The 24,848-nt window shown below is 47.9% G+C and overlaps 1 protein-coding gene across 1 annotated transcript in view; it reads left to right on the plus strand.

Annotated features, from left to right (window-relative positions):
- The window catches only part of APOLTP (apolipoprotein lipid transfer particle homolog), a 154,050-nt gene that overhangs the window by 42,775 nt on the left and 86,427 nt on the right, over positions 1–24,848 (plus strand). The window contains exons 17-28 of the mRNA XM_089895399.1: positions 2,841–2,996; positions 3,588–3,772; positions 4,700–4,882; positions 5,998–6,089; positions 7,411–7,574; positions 9,679–9,838; positions 10,071–10,150; positions 14,697–14,883; positions 15,973–16,128; positions 16,555–16,688; positions 17,886–18,044; positions 23,801–23,981. Of these exons, the coding sequence (XP_089751525.1) occupies positions 2,841–2,996; positions 3,588–3,772; positions 4,700–4,882; positions 5,998–6,089; positions 7,411–7,574; positions 9,679–9,838; positions 10,071–10,150; positions 14,697–14,883; positions 15,973–16,128; positions 16,555–16,688; positions 17,886–18,044; positions 23,801–23,981 (1,837 nt within the window). The remainder of the gene's footprint in view (positions 1–2,840; positions 2,997–3,587; positions 3,773–4,699; positions 4,883–5,997; positions 6,090–7,410; positions 7,575–9,678; positions 9,839–10,070; positions 10,151–14,696; positions 14,884–15,972; positions 16,129–16,554; positions 16,689–17,885; positions 18,045–23,800; positions 23,982–24,848) is intronic.

Consider the following 24,848-nt stretch of genomic DNA (forward strand, 5'->3'; position numbering starts at 1 on the left):
TACTTGACTGTAGGTGTGTGGGTTTATTTCTGGGCTCTCTATTCTGTTCCATTGATCTATATGTCTGCTTTTGTGCTTCATTCCTTCTTAAGGCTGGATAACATTGCATTGTATGGATGGACCACGTTTTGTGTGTCCCTTCACCTTGGTTTGTTTCCATCTTATACTTCCAGCTTTTGACGTCTACCCACCCGTCTGTCTGCCTATCCACCCATCTATTCACCCACCTACTGACTGATACATAAATCCATTCAACTACCACCCACCCCATCCCTCCTTCCCTCCTTCCCTCCCTCCTTCTCATCCATAATGCTGCTCACATCCTCTTTTTTTGTGTCTGACTTCTTTTGCTTAGAGTGTGTTCATGAGATCCATCTGTGTTGCTGTGTGTGCTTACAGCCTGTTCATTCTCCTTGCTGTGTAGCATCCCATAGTGTGAATATAGCACAGTTCCTTTACCCCTTTACTTTTGGTGGGCTTTTGGGTAGTTTCCAGTTCCTGGCTTATTATGGGTAGTACCGTGAACATTTTGTGCATGTCTCTTTGGTGAATATATGTGCACATTTCTGTCCAGTGTGTACCTAGCAGTGGAACTGCTAGGGTGTGTGTGTGCTTTCCCCGCTTTCCCACTTCATATTGTTACTTGAGTATTTTCTTACTGAAAACTCATTGTACGCATACATTTTGACACCCTTTCTGTGGGTGGGGATCTCACTTTACATAACCGTTGCCCCAACAATAGACAATGAGATCGTTAGCATCTTTTTGCTCTTATAAATGTCATTTACACATACATCTGGGGGTAATCAAGGTGGTGGCTGGGGCATTTGTTCAAACGTGTTCACGTTTACTAACCACCAACTGTGACCCCAGGGCCCAGGAGCACAAAGATGATCAGGACGTGGTCCCTACCATCAAAAGCCTCTTGGACCAGATCTGGGGCCAGCAAGTAACTTGAATAAGGGCAGTGGGCTGGATATAAATGTTTTTTCTTAGAATCCACAATCCCTTTGGTCTGTTGTTTTCTCCCTTGTGATAGATTCACATCCCAAGATATATTTTGCACAAGCACAGTGACGAATGGCAACAGTCCTTGGCCTGAGTGTTGGAGAGACAGCAGGGAATGGTGGGGAGTATGGCAGTCAGGCATGTAGCACAGGCCTCAGCTCAGGGTGGCAGCCACTGCTCAGCTCTGAACACTTGTTGCCCCTTGTTGTGAGTGTGGGCTGGGAGGGAGGGGAGACAGGCCAATATATCTCTTTTTTGAGACACTGGCTATGTGGATTTTATAGAAAATCTCCCAATTTTTAAATATCAGAAATAAATTTAAAAGTACACACTGCATGAAAAATAAAGACCAAGAAACTGTCACAGACCAGGGCAGACTGAAGAGACATGACACAACACTAAATGCCATGTGGCACCTGGATTGGATCCTGGAATAGAAAGAGGATGGGATGGAAAAGTCCGATAAAGTCCAGAGTTTAGTTAATAACATGCCGGTGTTGATTTCTTAGTTTTCACCATGTTTCCTGGTCATGTAATATGTTAACAATGGAGGAAACAGGGTGACGGGTCCATAGGAGCTCTCGGTACTATCTTTGCAACTTCAAAAAATATTTTCTTATTGGAGTAGAGTTGATTTACAATGTTGTGTTAGTTTCAGGTGTACAGCAAAGGGACTCAGTTATACCCATACCTATATCCACTCTCTATTAGATTTTTTTTCCCTTATAGGTCATTACAGAATAGTGGGGAGAGTTCCCTGTGCTGCACAGTAGGTCCTTATTAGTTATATCTATTTTAGATATTTTAGATATTTTAGATATAGTAGTGTGTATATGTCAGTCCCAGTCTCCCAATTTATCCCTGCCTTCCCTTTCCCCCCTGGCAGCTATAAGATTGCTTTCTACATCTGTAACTCATTTTTGTTTTGTAAATAAGTTCATTTGTACCATTTTTTTAGATTCCACCTATAAGCGAATCATATGGTATTTGTCTTTCTCTGTCTGACTTACTTCACTCAGTATGACAATCTCTAGGTCCATCCATGTTGCTGCAAATGGCATTATTTTGTTCTTTTTATGACTGAGTAATATTCCACTGTATATATGTACCACATCTTCTTTAGCCATTCATCTGTCAATGGACATTTAGGTTGCTTCCATGTCTTGGCTATTGTAAACAGTGCTGCAATGAACATTGGGGGGCATGTATCTTTTCGAATTATGGTTTTCTCAGGGTATATGCCCAGTGGTGGGATTGCTGGGTCGTATGGTAGTTCTATTTGTAGTTTTTTAAGGAACCTCCATACTGTTCTCCATAGTGGCTGTATCAATTTACATTCCCACCAACAGTGCAGGAGGGTTCCCTTTTCTCCACACCCTCTCCAGCATTTATTGTTTGTAGATTTTTTTGACGATGGCCATTCTGACAGACGTGAGGTGATACCTCATTGTAGTTTTGATTTGCATTTCTCTAATAATTAGTGATGTTGAGCATCTTTTCATGTGCTTTTTGGCCATCTGTATGTCTTCTTTGGGGAAGTAACTTTTCTGTATGTCGAAAATTATTCCGAAATAAAGTTTGCTAAAACTCTCTCTCTCTCTGTCTCTGTCTCTCTGTCACACACACACACACAGACACACACATTGCACTGGGCATTGAGCAGACTGTGCAGGTCCAAGAAAACACATATGCAGTTTCTGTCTCTGGGCCGTGAGTTTTGCAAGCCCTGTTCTGGACCCCACAAGCCCTTCACTTTTCTCTCCAGGAGCCCCTTTCCTCTCCCAAAGTCCAGGTACCTTGCCCAGCTAACCCAGACCTGTTCCTGGTCACAGGTGGCCCAGAGGCATCGGGAGCGGCGGGCGCTGCAGTGTAAGCTGAGCATGAAGGTTTTTGGGCACGAGCTGAGCTTTGTGAACTGCGGGGCAATGGGGAGTCATGTGACACACCAGTCCCTGAACCTGGCCGAGCTTGCTGTCAAGCTCCTGAAGGTACCTCAGGCTGGGCTCGGCCCCTCCCTGCCCTCTGGTCCGAAGATGTTTCCTTTGATGCTTTGGGGGAAATACTAAAGTACTTTCAGACTTAAGAGCATGGAATTTGGAGCCAGACTGCCCAAGTTCAAAAACTGGCTGCACCACTTACCACCTTGGGCATGTTGCTGAACTTGCCACGGCCTCAGTTTCTTTATCTGTGAAATGGGAATGATAGACTAGTAATAGTATAATAATATCTACTTCATAGAGCTGTTGAATCAAGTGACTTCATGCAGTAAAATTGCAACAACACGTTTAGAGTGTGCCTGGCACATACTAAGTGCTCTGTACCGCAGGCAGGGCCCACACCCCTCCTTACCTGGCTGACCCTGGATGCTTGACCTCTGACCATGTCCCTTGGTAAATTATCTTGGTTCAAACCCCAGCTCTTCCTGTTTCTAGCTACATGGGCTCGGCCGGGTTATTTTATCTGTTTGTGGGCTCTGTTTTCTCATCTGGAAACTGGAGGCAATGATAAGGTCCCCTCTGAGGGCTGTGTGAGGGGTAAGTGAGGCCGTCACATGCACTGTTATGGTTCTCTGACTGCAGGGGCAGGAAGTGCAGGTGAACCGAAGGCTGAACCTGGCCATGGAGGAGCTCACTTTTCCCACCATGTCTGGACTCCTAGCCCGGCTGACCCTAAACGCCTCGGCTGCCATCAACATCCAGATCGGAGGGACAGCCAACTTCCAGCAGCGCTCGGATTTCTCTGTGAATGGTTATGTCAAGCCCAGGTAGCTGGCTCCTCAGAGCTGGGGGAGGTGGGTGGGTGGGTGCCTCCCCCTGCAGAGAGCTGGGGCATCAGCATGGGCTGGAGGGGAGCCCCGCTCTGCTGACCACCTGTTATATCAGCTACTGTTGATGGAGTGTTTTTTGTGCCAAGAGACTTTGAGGAGAACGTGGGCGGCTACACCCACTTTACAGGTGAGAAGACTGAGGCTTGGCAAGGTGAGGTTCCATGCCCGAGGTGGCACAGCAGTGTGAGGCAGCTGGGATTCGTCTCGTGCCACAACTCCACTCTTCCCTCTGCCCGCTCTGCCTCTGAGGGGAGGGGAGATGGGAGAGAGGGAAAAGCATTTAAGGCACATGGGCTCTGAGCCCACTGAACTCACACGGCCACTCACGAGGCGGACACTTTCCTTCTTCCCACTAAGGGTCGAGGAAACTGAGGCTCAGGATGACTGCACAGCCGACCCAGGGCCACATGGCACGAAGGGCTTTGAGCAGATTTTGACAATGCTCACCTTCCCAGCCCTGCTGGGCGACTGTCCCAGCCACTAAGCCGACCTGTCCTTGGTTTCTGGGTCTGATGTGGGGTATGTGGGTGTCCTGTGATGGCTGCTTTTTGGCATTGGAGACTCTGGGTTTGGGCTCAGTCAGCTGGGGCTCCAGAACTGGCTGTTCCATGTCCCAACTGTGGGACCCACACAGCTGGTGTCACCTCTCTGAGCCTCGGTTTCCCCTTCTGTAAAATGAGACCAGTGATGGTGAGGATTCGATGGCGATGTGTAGAGTGCTTGGCACACGTGGAGTGCATGGTCAGTGGTGTCCGTGGTGGAGGGGCTGCTCTGGCTCAGGACCACGGAGAGCAGCCGGGTGGGTTGGTGCTGGCTTTGCCGTTGCCTGGGGCTGCAGGATGCAGTTGTGTGCCTCTTCCTCAGCGCCCTGCTCCAGATCTCGGCACAGATGGGCACAGTGGGCACCCTGGGGCAGGCTGGGCTGAGGTGGGTGACCGGCGTCCGTGGCACCGCCAGCCTGGATGGAGGGATCCGGATAAAGAAGGGCCAGGACCTCAGGGTGCATCTGAACACACCCGAGGAGGCTGTGGAGCTGCTCCGCTTCAGGTGGGTTCCCGCACCTGGAGAGGGAGCCCGTGAGTGCACCTGTGTGCGAGCCAGGCTGGGCACAGGTGTGGGTGCATGTGTCTGTGAGAGTGTGTGCACGATCACCTTGCATGTGCACCTGTGCCTGACCACGTGTATCTGTGAGTGTGTGCGCCTGAGGATGTGCCTGTGAGTCTGTGTATGTGAATGTGTGTCTGTGGGCGTGTTTGTGAGAGTGTGTGCGCATGTCAGTGAGTGGGCTATACGTGGCCGTGCGTGTGTGTGCACATGTGTCAAGGTGGGGTGGGTGTGTCTGTGACAGGGACTGAGGGCAGCCTAGAGGTGGGGATTCCCACACTCCTCAGCAATTTACGGGGGTCCCTCCTGAGGCCTGCTTGTCCCCAGCCCCCTGGAGAGGTGACACTTAGAGAACAATGATTTCCAAGGAAACGGGAGAAGCCAGGCTGCCCCCACCTCCACCTGCCTCCTTCCCTGTGTCCCACCCTTGCTGGAGGCACTGCTGCCCTCCTGACCCTCTCCCAGCAGCAGCCAGTAGGGTCCTTTAAAATGTCAGTTAAGTCCTATCGTGTTCCCCCCTCCCCTGTTTAAAATCCCTTGCTTGCTTCTAGGATAACCCAGCTCCACATGATTCTCCTGCCCGATGGAGGCCCTGCCCACCCCCCTCACCTGTCTCCTGTCACTCCTTCCTGCCCCTCACTACCCCCTTCCATTCTGACCCCCTCTCACCACCCTTTTATCTGTGCTACCAAAGAGCCCCCTTTTCTCCCACCCCAGGGCCTTTGAACCTGCTGTTCCCTTTGTTTGGAGTGCTGGCTCCTTCTCATCCTTTGATTCTCTGACCGAATGTTACCCCTACAGAGAGTCCTTTCCAAACCCTGAGCTGAAGAACGTCCTGCTCTGTCTCTAGGACAGACCCTATGCCCATGCCGTGCCCTATTTTAGGTTTTTCACAGTGCTTGTCACCCTCTGTGTTCATGGAGTGTCTCCCCCACCAGTGTGCAGACTCCCCGAAGGCCTGTCCTGTTGATAGTGGGATTTGCCCTAGTGCCTTGCCCTGGTGGCTTTATGGTTGAATGAAAACAACTCGCCTGGCACGTTCCTCCTTTCCTACCCAGCTCTCAGCTGTTTCTCATCACTGGGGATGGCATGAGGAGCCTCAGTCACGCTCACATCCCTTCTGAGGCCCAATCCTGTACTGACAAGGAAGGTAGGTGCCAGCAGGGCCTCCGTGTCATTGTCCCAAGATGGTTGTCCTGGGGGCTGAGGGGTAAGATGCCAGGTACAAATTCCAGAGTTACTCTTCTGCCCTAAAAGTACTTATGCCCCTTAACTCAATGGTGCTGCTTCTAGAACTCTACCTTATGAAAATAAACCAAAATCATTTAAAAATGCCCTGTGCCCAGAGATGTTCGTTGCATCATTATTTACAGAGCAAAAAAATAGGCAGCAACTCAAATATCCAACAGTAGGCGAATGGCTTATTATAAGGGCCTTTGAGCTAAGAATAGGCTTTTACATTTCCAAATGCAGAAAAATAATCAAAAGGACTATTTCATAACATGAGAAATTTGTGAAATTCATAATTCAGTGTCCATAAATGAAGTTTTATTGGTGCAGAGCCACGCCCGTTGCCTGTGGCTTTTCTTCAGCAACAGCAGAGTTGAGTAACAGACTGTGTGACCAGCAGAACCTCAAATATTTACTATCTGGCCATATACAGAAAATGTTTGCCAATTCCTGGTTTAGTAAAGTACTGAGATATCCCATAACTTTTGAGCTCTGTAATGAAGGACGTATTTTAATAGCATGAGAAAATTTTTTGATAGTAACGTCAGGTGAAAGGCAACAAAATTGAAAACAGAGGGGAAGGAGGTATACCAAACAGTCACAGATCTTGCAGTCATGTTGGGGGTGAGGTGGGGGAGGGGCCTACTTAAATGATTTCTTTAGGCTAAATTCTGTCCTAAATGCTTGCTGAGCTGTTAATCCTCACAGCTACACCATGGGGCTGGAACTGTTACCACTCCCAGCTGACAGATGAGAAACACCAAAGCACAGAGATGTTAAGTAACTTGTCCAAGGTCACACAGCTGGGAAGTGGCAGAACTGGAATGTGGATCCAGGCATTCTTGCTCCAGAGCCTGTGTCCTACACAGTACTGCCTGACACTCTGATAGTCTACACCAGGGGTCCTCAACTGGGGACAATTTTTGGCCCCTCAGGGGACATTTGGCAATGTCTGGAGACATTTTTGGGTGTCATCCTGGTGTGGGAGGTGCTACCAGTATCTAGTGGGTTGAGTCCAGGACAGCTTCCCACAACAAGAAATTATCCAGACCAGTGTGTCGATAGCGCCAAGGCTGAGAAACCCTGGTCTACACAGTACCGCCTCATACAGTTAATGTCTACACAATAGTGTTTCTCAAAAGAATGTAGAAATGCTCCTTCTTTGCTGATGGGAGCATCCATGGCCTGCCTCGAGCCCTCTGGCTCTCTACTGACCATGCTGCCTGCTCCCTTTCTCACAGCGTCCCGCACCTGGGGCTGGCAGCTGTGCACTGAAGTGAGCTGGCCTCCAGCCGGGCAGCCCTACCTGCTCTCCGTGCCTGTGTCTGCGGCTGTGGTGCTGAAGAAGCAGGACCGGGGGCTCCAACACTATCTGCTGGAAGCTGCCTGTGCCCTCCCCCCCCCGGTAGGCCCTACGGAATGGCTCCTCCTTTCCCAGCCAGGTTCTGGGTCTCCCTAGGTCTTCTACTCAGGCCTCAGCCTTGGGGATCACTCATAAAGACATGGGCCTCCTCCCTGGAGCAGGACCAGCTGGGCTGGTCCTGCTGTAGTCTCCCCCCTGCCTCAGGACCCTTGCACATGCTCATCAAGCCAGGGATCCTCTGTCCCTGGCTTGATGACTTATAACTCTGAATCAATCTTCAGAGCTCACTTTAGGGGGGTCACCTCCTCAGTGAAACCTGCCCTGATTACCCCAAAGTGGTCATATTCCCTTGTTATGTGCTCTAGTACGATCATGTTCCTTCCCTTTAGATCACATTTGTGTTCATTACTGAAACCAGTTGGTTAAGATCTGTCTTCCCCACTAGTCACTCAGTTCCTGGGAACAGATCCAGTGCCTGTTTTTCTCACCCCTGTGTCCCCAGCACCTGGCACAGAATGGGCACTCAGCAGCCCCCTATCTGATTTCCCAGTTCCCGCTCTTGTCTCCTTACCATATGTTCTCCACCAGCAGCCAGACAGACCTTCCAAAATCCCAAAATGACTGTGTCCCTCCCCTGCTCAGAACTCTCCAGTGGCTCCTATTCCTCTCAGAGTAGGACCCACTCGCCCTGACCAATAGGCTTTCACTGATCCAGCCATGCCGGCCTCTCCTCCCCATCTCCGCAAATGTTTACCAGGCTCACCGCTCTCCAGACACACCGACCTCCTTATTAAATGCCAAGTGCATTGCTGCCCCAGGGCCTTTGCACTGTCTGTTTCCTCTGCCTGGAACAGTCTTTCCCAGACATCCACTCAACTCCTTCCCTTGCTTCCTTCAAGTCTCATCAAATGCCCCCTCCTCAGAGGCAGCTTCCCTCCCTGACCACCCAGTCCAGAACAATGACCCTGTCAGGACCCCTGACCCTCTGAGTTTGTCAGCAGAGCGCTCAGCAGCTGGTGGTGGTGAGCTGCTGGCTTACCTACTTCTGTGTCTGGAGGTCCTGTGCCTCCGCCTCTAGAATGTAGGTGCCAAGAGGGCGGGACTTTTTGTCTAACACTCAGTTGCATTCCCTGTGCCTGCAACTGTGCCTCACACACAGTAGTCAACATTTATTGGTACTAAATGAATGACGATGATGCAGGGTTGGTTTTTTTTAAAATTAATTAATTAATTTTTATTTATTTTTGGCTACATTGGGTCTTCTTTGCAGTACGTGGGCTGCTCATTGTGGCTTCTCTTGTTGCAGAGCACGAGCTCTAGGCACGTGGGCTTTGGTAGTTGTGGCACACGGACTCAGTAGTCGTGGCTCGCGGGCTCTAGCGTGCAGGCTCAGTAGTTGTGGCGCATGGGCTTAGTTGCTCTGCGGCATGTGGGATCTTCCCGGACCAGGCCTCGAACCCGTGTTCCCTGCATTGGCAGGTGGATTCTTAACCACTGCACCACCAGGGAAGTCCCTGGTGCAGGTTTTTAAAGGGGGCCCGTGTCTTAGGCTGTGTTTTCCCAGAAGCAGACTGGAGCCAAGGATTTGGGTAAAAGTGTGGATGAAGAAAAGACTCCAGGAGGACCCAGGAAGAGGGTGGAGAAAATAGGGTAGGGAAGGGGAAGAAGCTGAGCAGGAGTGATGGCAGGTGCGGTGGCAGCCTTAGCGTGATCCCTGGGCAGCCCTGGAGCAGGAGTATATCTCAGAGTTTGGTCGCCTTGAGGCTAAGGAGCCGGGATGTTTTTCCCTCCTGTGCCGGAGGGCAATGCTCTGGAGGTCCCAGGTGCCAGGGGTTAAGAGCAAAGTGCACGGAAGCTGGGAGATGAGCATGCTGAGCTGGTCAAGGGGTCTGAGGGGATCTGGGCAGGGTGCCGATGGTGTGCGATAAGCCTCCTTCCCTGGCTGTTTGCTGAACAAACTGAGATTCTGTCCCTGTGGTCCTGAGTTGTCCTGTAGGACTCTCCTCCAGGATACGGATCCCCAAATTCCTGGTTTGGGGCTTCTTATCTGTTCTTAACAGGACAAGGATAAGCATAAGAACTCAGGTTTTTGAAGGTGGGGGGCCTGGATGGGTTCTTGATCTTGAGGACTCTGCTGTGTTTCCAGAAGGACTGCTGGCTCCCTCAAGAAGCCTCAGCCCACGTCTTCATGGGCACACCCAGGTCGGAAGTGCCCAGGGACGTCGGGGTGGATGTCAGCTACAGCTGGCCCCAGAGGAAGTTCCGGCTCAAGCTTCTCCATCCCAAGAAGAAAATTGAGTTGGACGGTAATGACAGTGTTCCTACCCATCACCGTGCCCTCGGCCCTGTGCCAGATGCAGCCCGCTCACTGTGGATTCCTCAGCCACCCTCTGAGGTCGGCACTAAATATAGCCCCATTTTATGGGCGAGGAGCCACAGGCTCGGAGATTAGGAAGCCAGCAGGACATCCCCTGGTGAACACAGGGGCGGATCCAGGATATTGAACCCTGGTCTCTAAACTCTCGTTTTGTCTCCCAGGAAAGATTGACACTCTGCAAAGTGGCTGCATGGGTCACCTGGAACTGATACTGGACGACAGGGACGTCTACTACATCAAGGTTTGTTCCCTGTCCTCAGCCCACCGACGTTGGCTCCTGCCACCTCCCTGGGCATTTCAAGCCCCAGTCCCTGTTTACTCATCACCACCTCCTTTGGTGTTTTAGCTGTTCTTCTCCTTCCACCTACCAATAACGTTTGTGACTTCTTGTTACCCAGAAGAGTAGGAAGAAGAAAAAAATGAGCTCAAATCTCACCACTATTGATGTCATAAATTGATAATATTAGTAACACAGGAGCATGCTTTAAAAAATTCAGAGTAGAGAAAGGTATAAAAAGGTAAGTGAGGGCTTCCCTGGTGGCGCAGTGGTTGAGAGTCCACCTGCCGGTGCAGGGGACACGGGTTCGTACCCCGGTCCGGGAAGATCCCACATGCTGCGGAGCGGCTGGGCCCGTGAGCCATGGCCGCTGAGCCTGCGCGTCCGGAGCCTGTGCTCCGCAACGGGAGAGGCCACAACAGTGAGAGGCCTGCGTACCGCAAAAAAAAAAAGGTAAGTGAAAGAGTGCCACTCCCCAGATTTCCAGAAGAAATGTCAATGCACACACCAAGAGATCTGTATGAGTTCCCCAGGGCTGCCTTAACAAAGTGCCCCAAATTTGGGGGTGCTTAAACAATGGAAATTTTTCCCTCACAGTTCTGGAGGCTGGAAGTTCAAAATCAAGGTGTTGGCAGGGTTGGTTCCTTCTAAGGGCTGTGAGGGAGAATCTAGTCCATGCTTCTCTCTTAGTTTTTAGTAGCCTCAGGCATTTCGTGGCTTGTAGATGGCTGTCTTCTCCCTGTATCTCCACATTGTCTGCCTTCTATAGGTATCTGTGTCCAAATTCCTCTTTTTGTAAGTTTACCAGTCATGTTGGATTAGGGCCCATCCTAATGACCTCATTGGATCATCTGCAAAGTCCCTTTTTCCAAGTAAGGTCACATTCACAGGTCCTGGGGGTTAGGACCTCACCTTCTTTTGAGGGGGAGCACAGTTCAACCCGTAATACAGTTCAACCCATAATACTATAGATTTATAAAACCTTTCAGTTTTGAGTTTAGTTTTATTCTTTGCATGCTGCTTTTTTTTTTTTTTCAGTCAAAAATATATCTTTTTGTACCAGCACATACTGGTACAATTTAATTTAGTTAAAAAAATAGGTAATACATTTAAATGATTCCAAGTTCAAAAGGTACAGAAGGGCATAGAACTGAGTGTCTAGTACGATGGCCCCTATACACATGACTATTTAAGTGAGTCAGAATAACAGAAAGTTAAAGATATGGTTTCTCAGCTGCACTGGCCACTTTTTAGAACTTTCCCATCATTATAGAAAGTTCTATTGGTCAGCATGGGTATAGAGTTAAAAACTTTCCCTTACGCCCCTCCTCAAAGCCAATCATTGTTCATTTTCTGTGACTCCTCTTAGAAATCATCTATGCCCACAACCCCCAAATAGATATCAATATATTTCCCCCCCCATCTTTTATTTTAAAAACAAGAATGTCTATCATGTATTTTGAATGGCCGCATAATAGTCAATGGGATGGAATTTATTTAGCTGGTTCCGTAGTGGAGGGCTCTGGAGTTTTTCCCGGGTTCTTGGTCTTATAAATCACCCTTCCGCCTTCGGGGTAAATTCTTAGCAGTGGAATTCCTGGAGCAAAGGTGTGTGCATTTTTCTCTTCGTTATAGGTACTTTTTAAGGTTCTCAACCAGGAGGACCTGGATGGGACTCAGTGGGTCCATTGAAGCCCCTGCAATTGTGCAGAAGTTTTGTGTCTGTCCCCCTTCTGGGGAGAGGGTTTAGACCTTCCATCTGATGCTCAGGCAGGTCAGTGACTCTAAAAAGGACAAAAACAGCAGGTGTAGACTCGCTCCTGCCAAGCAGGACCTCTGGGCCCCTTTGGCCGTGAGTCTGATGATTCTGCCTCGGTCTCCAGTGATTTCTCAGAGAGGTCTGGGTTGAAAATCTGGAGCCAGGGCTGGAATTTTTGCTACATAAACACACACTCAGCTCCTAGATCTGCTTCCTGTCCGGGTGGGAAGACCAAGTATCAGGGGAGAGCATCTTCCCGCTAAAGCCCCAGCTGCTTGACGGCTGAGACTACAAATCATTTTCAGAGCTCCCGGGAGCCCTCGAAGCAATCCCTGTTCACTAAGCGCACAAGTGCTGATTGCCTGCACCTCCCTGCAGACCTGCCTGCCGCTCTCCAGAGGGCTGTCTGCAGCCTGGAAACATTGGCCTTTAGAGAAACTCCAGTTCTAGCTGCCTCAGAGCCATCATGATTAACGGTAACAGCTGGGGCTCTGGAACTTTCCAAAGCCTGTTCTCGGTGGAGGGGGGGCACGGGTGACTTTGACCCCGGGTCCCTCTTTTAGTCCTCTTGGTAAGCCCATAGGAGATGAGGAAACTAAGGCAGATGAGCTCAGGAATGCAAAGCAGCAAAGCTGGGTTCGACTCAGCTGAGTGTTTATGGGGTTTAAGGATGACGTGGAGGAAAGTGTTAGATTTCAGTGCCCCCTCCGCTGGGTGCAATGATAGAGCATCCCCAAGTCCCAGGTTACCTGGAGAGCCCCAGTTTACCGTTGACCCAGCTCAATATGATCAGTGGTCTCTTTAACCGTTAAGTGTCCTGGTTTGGATGAGAAATTCTACAATCATCCTGTTCATGGACTGCACTTTGAGAACAACTACAGCTACTGCCGAGAAGCTTCTGATACAAACCAGAGAAAATCATCTCCAAGCCACACCATTAAGTGAGAGAAGCAGAGGAGAGTGGAGAGCCTGCACCTGTTTTTTTGTGCAGAGTAAGAGGGAACGTGCACGTGTGTGATGGAGTGCACACGTACACACACGTACGTGCACACGCACATATACACACATACATACAGGCTCATACATATAGGCCCATGCTGTCTCTGGAAGATGCCCAAGAAGTGGACACAGTGGTTGCCTTGAGGGAGACTGGGAGACCAAGAAGGGGAACGAAACCTGTATTTTTCATTGTCTTTATTCATTTATTCAACGACTGTTTATCAAGCACCTACAATGTGCCGGGAAGACAGCACACAAAAGAGATACACACACAAAATTCTCTCCTTTTGGAGCTTACATTCTCATAGGAGAGATGGTCAGTGAAATAAACAAGCAAATTGTGGTGATAGGTGAGTGTAAACACTATAGGAAAAGGGAGTCAGTGAGCTGGATCCAGGGGTCTGAAGTTACGTGAGAAGAAGGGCCTGAGGGCTGGCTTCAGTTTTATGTTTTTTAATTTTTATTATTTAAAAAAAAATTTATTTGGCTGCGCCGGGTCTTAGTTGCAGCACGCGGGATCTTCGTTGCAGCCTGCGGGATCTTTCTTTAGTAGCGGCACGCGGGATCTTTAGTTGCGGCATGGGGGATCTAGTTCCCTGACCAGAGATCGAACCCGGGCCCCCTGAATTGGGAGTGTGGAGTCTTAGCCACTGGACCACCAGGGAAGTCCCACGGCTTCAGTTTAAAATAGACCGACAGGGTAAGCCTGATTGAGAAGATAGCTTTTAGCTAAGACATAAAGCGTGTGCAGAAGAGAGCCATGTGGTTCTCTGGGGGAAGGGTATTGCAAGTAAAGAGCACAACATGTACAAAAGTTCTGGGGCAGGAAAGTGCACAGAAGCACAGCCTGAGCCCCCATGTGCTTGGAGCGGAATAGGAGAAGGGACAGAAAGGTGGGAGGACAGATCACGTAAGGCTTTGCCAGAGAGTAATCAGAAGAGAGGGATTTGTGACCGTTGTCAAGGAACAAAGGCAAAAACAGGATTTACAAGAGAGTATAAAGTAGTGGACAGTCTGGAAATAGGTCGTTTTTACATCTTTGGGGTAAACAGATCAGCTGGCAGCAGCAGAGAGGTCCTTGGGATTGGTCTACAGTTGGGGTGGCCGTCAGAGATGACAGCTGCCATGGCTATGGGCTGTAGTTGCTCTGGAAAACCTCAATGATGGAGACACAGAGCACGTTTGGGGCCATCTGTGTGTCCTGCCTCCCGGTGTCTGTGGGCAGTTTTGCCTGCGTCTGGCCAGGGCTGCACTGCTGACTTCCGGAGAAAGTCTTGGCCTTGTTGGCCTTTGCAAGGACTTTGGCTTTTACCCTGAGGAAGAGAGGTGTGCCATGATCCTATGGAAGGGCTTGCCCTGGTCACCAGGGTGGGAGCCAGGAGAGCCGGGAGGAGAATGTCACAGGAACACAGTGGTGATGAGCAGGCTCAAGCCGGGGCAGTGGTGGAGGTGGCTGAAGTGGTCGGGTCCCTGAATATTCTGCAGGGAGAGCTGGCCAGAGTCCCTGATAGATTGGATGGGGTGTTGAGGTTGGGGGGATAGGGGGGAAGGGTCCTTCAAACTTATGTCTGAATTTGGAACAGAGATGACCTATTTTGAACAATATCGAGCTTAAGAAATTGCAGCAGGATCAGCCTAGAAGCCCATTAGCCAGGCTGTGTCTCCTGCCCTCTGTCCGGTCCTGGTTCTTGCGGTCCGGGTGGAGCCTGCTGGCAGAGCCTGTCCCCTCAAGGGATGCTGGGGCCTTTCCAGGGCCGGAGCAACCTGTGGCCAGCGGCAGGTGGTGAGGCTCAGCGGATCGAGGCCCAGCTGGAGGTGAAACTGGTGACATCGGGCAGCCCTGTGGTCCTCGCCGGGAACCTCAGCCGGCAGGCAGGCAGCAGGCTGGCCTTCTCCATGTCACTGAGCAACCTGCTGAGTGACCAGGCCCACGTGTCAGGTAGGAGGAGGGACCCCTTTCTGCCACTTTTCTTCAATGGCCAGGCTTGGGGAGGGGAGGGTGGAGTGCCCCACTTGGAGTCCCCATCACCCGATCCCCCAGTATTCACATTCCATCCAAGGAAAATCCAGGCTCTGTATCTGCTCGCAGCTTCTGCCTGAGTCCCCCAGATGCCCCTCCAATGCGCTCGACTGCTCTGCAGGAACCGTCAACCAGCACCTTTTGGGGTGTTTGGATTCTGACCCACATTACATGTTACACAATGTGTAAAAAACACATTTCGCATTTTGACCCGAATTGCATGGGGCACTGTTTGTATCTTGAACACGCAGCCTGGCCTGGGTACTGACCAATCTGACCAGATGCCCACCCTGGTGCCAGAGCTGGCTTGGAGCCCTCCTGGCGATGCCGCTCGTGGGGTGTTCTCGGAGATTCCTGGGGAGTGATGTGAGTGGCTAGGGCTGTTGACTAGCTGGCCTATGCTTTTTTTTTTTTTTTTTTTTTTTTTTTGCGGTACGTGGGCCTCTCACTGTTGTGGCCTGTCCCGTTGCGGAGCACAGGCTCCGGACGCGCAGGCTCAGCGGCCATGGCTCACGGGCCTAGCCGCTCCGCGGCATGTGGGATGTTCCCAGACTGGGGCACGAACCCGTGTCCCCTGCATCGGCAGGCGGACTCTCAACCACTGCGCCACCAGGGAAGCCTATGCATGTTTGATATTTTAACCTGCATGGCTATACCTGTGTGATTTGGCTGAATATCAGTGTAGCAGAAACAAGTTTCAGAAGGTGAAATTTACCTGATGATCCTTGATGCACTGTCATTTATGTTCTGGTCCATTCTATTTTGTTCTACTTTATTTAAAACTTTTGGCCTGGACCCACAAAAGTGACTTTTGGGGTTGCCACCTGGACAGTGCAAAACACTGTCAGTGGCCCTGATGGCAGCATTCCTTGGCGGAGACTCAGGCACTGGTTCTATCGGGATACCCACCTGGGCGGCTCCCACTTCCTTTCCTCACCTGGTGCTGGGGGTAGGGTGTCAGTCTCTGGGGCGCAGGCCATGACCACACCATGCCTGCTCTCCCCGCAGCACTGCTGGAGAAGAAGGCGGAGGAAGGGCAGCAGGTGGTGGCCCTGGGTGGCGAGCTCTTCGTGCCAGGACTTGTGGGGCTGCGCACCCAAGGCCTGCTGCAGCAGCGGGCCCGCCTCTGGACCAGCTCCCTGAGGATCAAGTATGGCCTCCTGGGTACGACACCACATGCTGGCTGCGGGCAAGGTGGGGAGTGGCCGGACCTGCACCGTCTCCTGGGGCTGTGGCTCCGAGGGCTAAGGTGCCACTGTCACCTCGGGTGTTTTGGCCTCACCGTGAGGCTCCCTAGCTAGTGAGTCATTCCATTGGCTTTGTGTGGCACTGAGCACCTGCCTGTTAAAAAAAAAACCAAAACAAACAAACAAAAAACACTGTGTGTGTGTGTGTGTGTGTGTGTTGGGGGGGGACATAAATCGGTCTCTTAAAACCTCCCCATCGGCAGGTTCCAATGAGTGACATTAGGTGAGGCAGATCCAGGGGGCTGGCTGAAGCTGGGCTGTACTGGACGCTCCTCTGCTTGCAGTGAGGATGGAGGGCTACCTGGCAGAGGAAGGGCAGGGGTTTTTGGGTTGCCCTGCACAGGTCAGGCGAAGCAGCTGGTACAGGAGTGCAGCACCAGGCAGAAGCTGCGGGTGGAGAGCGGCTCAGAGGCCACCTACAAGCTGGAACTGGACCACGAGCTCCACTGCACGCAGATCCCAGCATTCAGCCACAAGGTGGGTGCCGGGGCTGGGCGGGGGGTCTGGAGAGAGCCCCCGGAGTTAGGGAAGTGGTGGGTGAGCACCCTGAACCCATCCTCAGAGAGATGTATTTACTCAAGGTTGTGAATGGGAACGGATTAGGAATTGGAACTTTAGTCTCATCTTTCCCCTGTTCAGTTGGTGTTTATTAAATACCTACTCTTTGCCCAGCACTAGGGGAGAGCTGTGCTTAAGGCAGCACCTGGTCTCTGCCATTCCATTGCTGGGGGAGGGTATGTGGTAGAGAGCAAGAGACATGGACCAAATCAAAGGAAACGTTAAGTGCCATGGGTGGTAAACAGGGCAGAGGCCGAGAGAACGTAGCACAGGGGAGTCTAATTTGGACAGGGCAGCAGGGAAGGCTTCTTTGGGGGAAATGAATTTTAAGCTGAAAATTAAAATATGAGATAGTTCTGTTCCCAAGGAAGTGTGCCACAGGCAGAGGGAACAGCAAGTGCAAAGGTCCTGGGGCTGGAGGGTGATTGGAGCGGTTAAAGAACTGGCAGTTCATCAGAGTGGCTGGTGGGGTGAGCAAAAGGGAGAAGTGACTGTTCCTTTGTTAATTGTTACAAGTTTGCTTCTCCCCCTGAACTGTTGCCCCCACAAGGGAGGGGGCTTCTGGCTTCTTCATTCCTGGCTATCTAGTGCCCAGCGAAGTATCTACTTGGTACTTGGGGGAAAACGTGTTCAGTGAGTGAATAAATGGATGAGCCTGTGTTGCCTCGACCTGTGGTTCAGAGGTAGGAGGAGACAGTGGCTGCCAGGAGCCCACAGGTGGGAAGGCCCGATCCACAGAGGTTCTGTCCAGGGAGCCGGAGGCTGCTGTGGGAGAGTGAGGGGAGGGGGAGATTTTGGGTTCATATGAAGCAGATCAGGAGTCATCTTCCCATGGCAGCTGACTCTTTCTACTCCTTGTCAGGGCATGGACCAGCGTGGGGCAGGTTAGCTTTTCACCTCGGGGCCAGAATTTAAGGGGACACCAGAAACTGTGAAGGTGAATCATATTCTAATGCAATATTTTACAAGATCAAAACCAGTGCAAAAAAATCTGTGCTTCCTACAGAGCTGTCACCCCAGATAAGCAAGCCTGCATCTCAGGGCGGGTGGTTGTGAGGAGGCTCAGGTCTGCGTACACAAGGCTTCCTTGGGGGTCTCCCTGGTGGGGTGTCCCAGGTCCAGCTGCGGCATGAGGAGGGCTCAGGCCACCTCCACTGGGAGCTGGAGGCGAGCTATGGGAGACACTGGGATGACAGCCGCAACAAGAGGCACCTCCGCATCAACCAGACCTTCCAGAACGACTCGGGCCCAGCCCTGAGCAATTACTTCATGGAGGTGAGTCCAGCCTCCGCAGAGCCGCGTCCCTGGGGCTCAGCTTGCACATGGCAGCTGGGCAGCCCCGCTGCCTGTCCCTGCAGGTCTTGGTTGCAGGGACGCAGGAGCTAAAACTCAGGCTCAGAGACCTTACCTGTGGCATCTCCAGCCCCCTCGCCCCTGGGGCAGTTAAACATTTGCTGGTGTGGCAAGGGGCAGTTTGCAAGAGGGGCTTGGGAAATACAGATTTCCAGCGTAAAAATGCATTTTGGAAACGGTTCACTTGCAGGTGTTCCTGGAGGGTGAGCTCTTTTTGGTAAATCAGGAGTAACTGAGTGCTTAGCCCCTGAACAGGTATGTGCTCTTATAAGGCACACATTACCTTTCTGAGTTTCCTAATTGTTTTTAAAAGTGTTTAGTTGTGGTAAAATATACGTAACATGACGTTGACCATTTTCACCAGTTTTAGGCATACAGATCAGCAGCATTAAGCGCCCTCATATTGCGCGGCCATCACCACCGTCTATCTCAAGAACTTTTTCATCTCATAGAACTGAAACTCTGTACCCATTAAACAGTAACTCTCCATCCTTCCCTCCCCCAGGCCCTGCAACCACCAATCTACTTTCTGTCTCTCTGAATTTCACTACTCTAGGTAAACTCATATAAGTGGAATTGTATAGCATCTGCCTTTCTGTGACTGGCCTATTTCACTTAGCATAATGTCCTCAAGGTTTATCCACATTGTAACATGAGTCAGAATTTCCTTCCTAGTCTGGATAATACTCCATTGTATGGATGGACCCCGTTTTTTTGATCCATTCATTCATCAGTGGACACTTGGCTTCCACATGTGGCTTGTGTGAATAGTGCTGCTATGAACATGGGTGTACTAATATCTGTATGAGTCCCTGATTTCCATTCTTGGGGGTGTATATCCTGAAGTGGAATTGCTAGATCATACAATAATCTGACTTTTAATTTTTTGAGAAACTTCCATACTCTTTTCCATAGGAGCTGTACCATTTCACCATCTTAACATCAGCACAGAAGGGTTCCAGTTTCTCTACATCCTCACCAACACTTCTTAATTTCTGGGTTTTTTTAATAGTAGCCATCTTAATACATATGAGGAGCTTGTAGTTTTGATTTGCATTTCCTTAGTGATTGATGACATTGAGCATCTTTTCATGGGCTTATTGGCTGTTTAATTATCATCTTTAGAGAAATGTCTATTCACATCCTTAGCCCATTTTGAATCAGGTTTCTTGATTTTGTTGTTGTGGTTGTTCAATTGTAGTTCTTTATATGTTCTGGATATTAACGCCTTATAAGATATATAGTTTACAAATATTTTCTCCCATTCCGTGGGTTGCCTTTTTACTCTATGAGTAGCATCCTTTGTTGCACAAAAATGTTTAATTTTGATGTCGTTCAACTTATTTATTTTTACTTTTGTTGCCTGTGTTTTAGGTGTCATGTTCAATAAATCAATTGCCAAATCCAATGTCACGAAGCTTTTCAATCCCATATTTTCTTCTAAGAGTTTTATGGTTTTAGTTCTCATGTTTAGGCCTCTGATCCATTTTGAGATAAACTGTGTATATTCATTCTTTTGCATTGAATATACAGTTTTTCCAGCACCATTTGTTGAAAAGACAGTCCTTTCCCCCAACCATAAATGTGAGAGTTTATTTCTGGGCAATCTATTGTATTCCATTGGTCTATGTGTCTGTCTTTTATGTTGCAACATACTGTTTTGATTACTGTAGCTTTGTGAGACCTCCCACTTCGTTCTTCTTTTTCAAGATTGTTTTGGCTATTTGGGGGTCCCTTGAGATTCCATATGAATTTTAAGATGGACTTTTCTATTTCTTCCAAAAAAAATACCGTTGAGATTTTGATAGGGATTGCATTAAATCTGTAGATTGCTTTGGGTAGTATTGAACCTTAACAATATTAAGTCTTCCAATTCATGAACACAAGATGTCTTTTCATTTATTTATGTCTTCTCTAATTTCTTTCAGCAATGTTTTGTAGTTTTCAGTGTACAAGTCTTTTGCCTCCCTGCTTAACTTCATTCCTAAGTATTACGTTGATTTTAAATCATACCAATACTCCATGAATAAATTCTCCTTGTGAAAAAATATAACATTTAAAGTAAGGCTAAAATTCCCTTTCACAGTTACCATCACTTTTCCTGGTCCCCTCCTCAGCTGCCTGGAGAGAACCATGGTTATAATCTGGAGAACTGGAAAGGAGATCTTTTTCTAAACGTTTGCTCTGTGGAGCTGTCACAAGCACTTAGTTTTGTTTGGTGAGTCATGTTGTATGTCCTTTAGCAATGGACGTTGGAGAACTTCACGTGTTGTTGTTGTTAATTAATTAATTTATTTTTGGCTGCGTTGGGTCTTCGTTGCTGTGCACGGGCTTTCTCTAGTTGCGGCGAGCAGGGTCTACTCTTCGTTGTGGTGCGCGGGCTTCTCATTGCGGTGGCTTCTCTTGTTGCGGAGCACGCTCCAGGCACACAGCCTTCAGTAGTTGTGGCTCGCAGTCTCTAGAGCACAGGCTCAGTAGTTATGGCACATGGGCTTCGTTGCTCCACAGCATGTGGGATCTTCCTGGACCCGAGCTCAAACCCATGTCTCCTGCATTGGCAGGCAGATTCTTAACAACTACGCCACCAGGGAAGCCCCTATTGAATCATATTCTTGATTGAAGTCATCCTTGGATAACCTTACCTACCTCTGATCATACCCTGCTTCTGTCAACAGAAGCAGAAGAAGTTTCTTATTTCTGGAAAACATCTGGCTCCAAGGGTTTTAGTGAAGAGATTAGAGGTTTGTGGCAGCATTTCTGCAAGCCTTCATAAGTGTGGCAGACACCATGCTAGGTTCTGGGGAGACAGGTATGAGTAAGATAATCTTTATCTTTAAGAAGCTGACAGTGAGTAGAAGAGGGAAAGGCAGAGTGATCAATGGTGAGCCATTAATTATTGCCAGACTATGTGTCAGAGGCTTTGTTTGTATTATCTCATTTAATCCTTGTGAGGCAAGAATTATCTCTTCTCACTTTACAGAAGAGAAATGATGTAAACAGACTTAGCTGAGGTCTCACAGCTACTATGTGGCAAAATTGGGATTGAAAGTCCAGTCTGCCTCCTTTCAAACCTCAGGCTCTTAGCCTCTTGGCTGGACTGAATAGTGCCAGACTTAATTTACTATAAAATAAATTTACTATAAAATAATTGACTAAATGATCTGTCAAGAGAAAACTCTTCCCAGTTCATTCTATGCAGCCATTATTGTCCTGATGCCCAAACCAGAGAAAGACATCATAAGAAAAGAAAAACTAAAGACCATTACTCTTATAAACACAGATGCAAAATCCACAAGAAAATACTACCAAACTGAATTCAGCAATATATAAAAAGGATTACACAACATGACCAAATGAGGTTTATCCCAGGAATGCAAGGTTGGTTTAACACTTGAACATCCATCAAGGTAATACATCATATTAATAGAATAAAGGACAAAAACCACATGATAATTTCAATAGACACAGAAAAGTATCTGGCACAACACCATACCTTTTCATGATAAAAGTACCCAACAGTCTAGCAATGAAAGGGCACTTCCTCAACCTGATAAAGGCCATCTATGAAAAACCCACAGCTAATATCATACTTAATGGCAAAAGGCTAAGTACTTTCCCTCTAAGATCAGTAACAAGATAGGATGTCAGGATGTCTGCTTTCACCATTTGTATTTAACATTGTGCTGGAGGTTCTAGCTAGGTTGATTAGGCCAAAAAGAAAAAAAAAAGAAAAAGAAAAAAGAAATGAAGAAAAGGCATCTAGATTGGAACGGAAGAAGTAAAACTATTTCTATTTACAGATGATACGATCTTGTATATAGAAGACCCGAATGAACTCACCAAAAAATCTATTAGAGCTAATAAATGAGTTTATCAAAGTTTCAGGATACAGGATTAATATACAAAAATTAGTTGTATTTCTCTACACTAGCAATGAAAAACCTGAAAATGAAATTAAGAAAGCAATTTCATTTACATTACCATCAAAAAGAATAATAGGAATAAATTTAACAAAAGAATGTAAAACTAATACTCTCAAAACTACAAAACATTGTTGAAAGAAATTCAAGAAAACCTAAATAAATGGGAAGACATCCCATGTACTTGGATTGGAATATTTAATGTGAAGTTGGCAATACTTCCTAAATTGATCTACAGATTCAATGGTTCCCATCTATTCCTATCAAAACCCGAGTTATCTTTTTGCTAAAATTGACAAGCTGATCCTAAAATTCATGTGGAATTTCAAGGGACCCAGAGTAGACACAACTGTCTTGAAAGAGAAGAACAAAGTTAGAGGATTCACTTTTATCGATTTCAAAACTTACTTCAAATCTACGGTAATTAAGACAGTATTATGGTAGTGGTGGAAGGATAGACATATAGACCAACAGAGTAGAATTGGGAATCCAGAAATAAACGCTCGTATTTACAGTTAGTTGATTTTCGACAAGGGTGCCAAGATAATTGAAGAGGGGAAAGAATAGTCTTTTCAACAAATGGTGCTGGGACAATGGATATTCACGTGTAGGAGTATGAAGTTGGACCCTTACCTCATACCATATATAAAAACAAACTCAAAATACGTTGTAGACCTAAATTTAAGAATTATGAAACTCTTAGAGGAAAACATAAATCTTTATGACCTTGGATTAGGCAAGGGTTTCTGAGATATGACACTGAAAGTATAAGTAATAACAAAAGTACTTTGGTCTTCATCAAACTTAAAAACATTTGTGCTTCAAAGGACACCATCAAGGAAGTGAAATAACAGCCCACAGAAGGGAAGAAAACATCTGCAAATCGTATGTCTGATAAGGGATTTGTATCCAGAATATATGAAGAACTCTTACAACTCAACAAGAAAAAGACAAAGGATTTGAATAGATACTTCTCTGAAGAAGGTACACAAGTGGCCAATAAGTACACGAAAAGTTGTTTAACCTAATTAGTCAGTAGGGAAATTAAATCAAAACCACAGTGAGATGCTGCTTCAAATCCACTAGCATAGCTGAAACGGAAAAAAAAAAAAAAAGACAATAACAAGTGTTGGTGAGGATGCAGGGAAATTAGAACTCATATTGGTGGGATCATAAAATGGTGTGACTGGAAAAAGAGTTTGGTGTTTCCTTAAAATGTTAAACACAGAGCTACCATATGACCCAACAATTCTACTCCTAGGTACTCAAGAGAATTGAAAACTTATGTCCACACAAAACATTTATAGCAGCATTATTCATAATAACCCAAAAGGAGAAACAACCCAAATGTTCATCAATGGATGAATAGATAAAGTGATTTATCTACACAATAGAACGTTATTCAGTAATAAAAATGAACTTCTGACACCTGCTACAGCATGGGTGAACCTTGAAAGCATCATGCTAAGTGAAAGAAGCCAGACACCAAAGGCCACAGACTGTATGATTCTATTTGTAAGCAATGTCCAGACTAGGTAAATTCATAGAGACAGAAAGTAGGTTAAAGGTTTCCGGGGTCTATGGGAAGGAGGCAATGGGGAGTGACTGCTAATGAGTGCAGGGTTTCTTTTTGGGGTGGGGTGGGGTGTGGCAATTCCTGGTAGCCAGGGATCTCAGGTTGCAGTGGAGAGCCAATGGAATGTTCTAGGTCAGGAACAGCATGATCTGATTTGCATCTTGGGTGTGGGTCTCCTCCAGTTTGTGCTGCAGGTGCCCGCGAGGCAGGTGGATTTCCATACGCAGCTGCACCACTTGAGCCTCCGCCAGCCCCACGTGGAGAGCAGCACATACCTGAAGGTGCAGTACAATGGGCGGCTGCCCTTTGTGGCAGGCTTGCAGTGGAAGGACACATCCAGGGCCACCCTGTGGAAGTGGGAAGGTGAGTGTCGTCTAGGGAGTGTCCTTGGTTAGTGGTAAAGACTCCTGCCCTCTAGGCCTTTGCTCAAGCCACGCCCACTAACTGGAACACCCTTCCCTTTTGTTTGCCTGGGTAATTCAAGACTCAGACCTCATATGCGGCCCAGGAAACTTAAAATCACATCCTGATTTCTTACCCTCATCCATAGAGCTCTACATTACAGGGCCTTGCCTACTTCTCCAACCTTATCTCACCCTACTTTTCCCATTGCCCATCATCCTGCAGCCCCACTGGCCTCTCTTCTGTTCCCCAGACATACCTCAGGGCCTTTGCACTTGCTCTTCTTTCTCCTTGGAACACTCTTTCTCTCCTTTAGAAAATGAATTTACCATGGTTTTATCCTTGAATTAATTTTTTGAACTAATTTTTATTGTAGTAATACATAGTTTAAAAAGTGAATTAGACTATGACTTGGTAATTGTTGAAGATGGGTGAGTGTTATATGGGAGCTCATAATATTCTGTGTTCATGTAATATGTACTTGAAAAAATTTTAAGTTTTTAAAAGTTAAAATTATAGCAAATACAGTAATTTTCTGCTTCACGTCTTCCAATCCCAAATTTTGCTGAAAATGGCAAGCACTGTAAATTCTTTTTGCTGTTTCTTGTCAGACCCTCGATCTTTTAAAATAATCACACTTATTTCTTTCTTTTTTTTTTTTTTTTTTTTTTTTTTTTTGCAATACGCGGGCCTCTCACTGTTGTGGCCTCTCCCATTGCGGAGCACAGGCTCCGGACGCACAGGCTCAACAGCCATGGCTCACGGGCCCAGCCTTTCCACGGCATGTGGGATCTTCCCGGACCGGGGCATGAACCCGTGTCCCCTGCA

This window comes from Delphinapterus leucas, chromosome 15 (assembly GCF_059928025.1).
Source record: "Delphinapterus leucas isolate spDelLeu-1000000601 "Yukka" chromosome 15, BTC_Dleu_Yukka2, whole genome shotgun sequence".
Taxonomy (NCBI): Eukaryota; Metazoa; Chordata; class Mammalia; order Artiodactyla; family Monodontidae; genus Delphinapterus; species Delphinapterus leucas.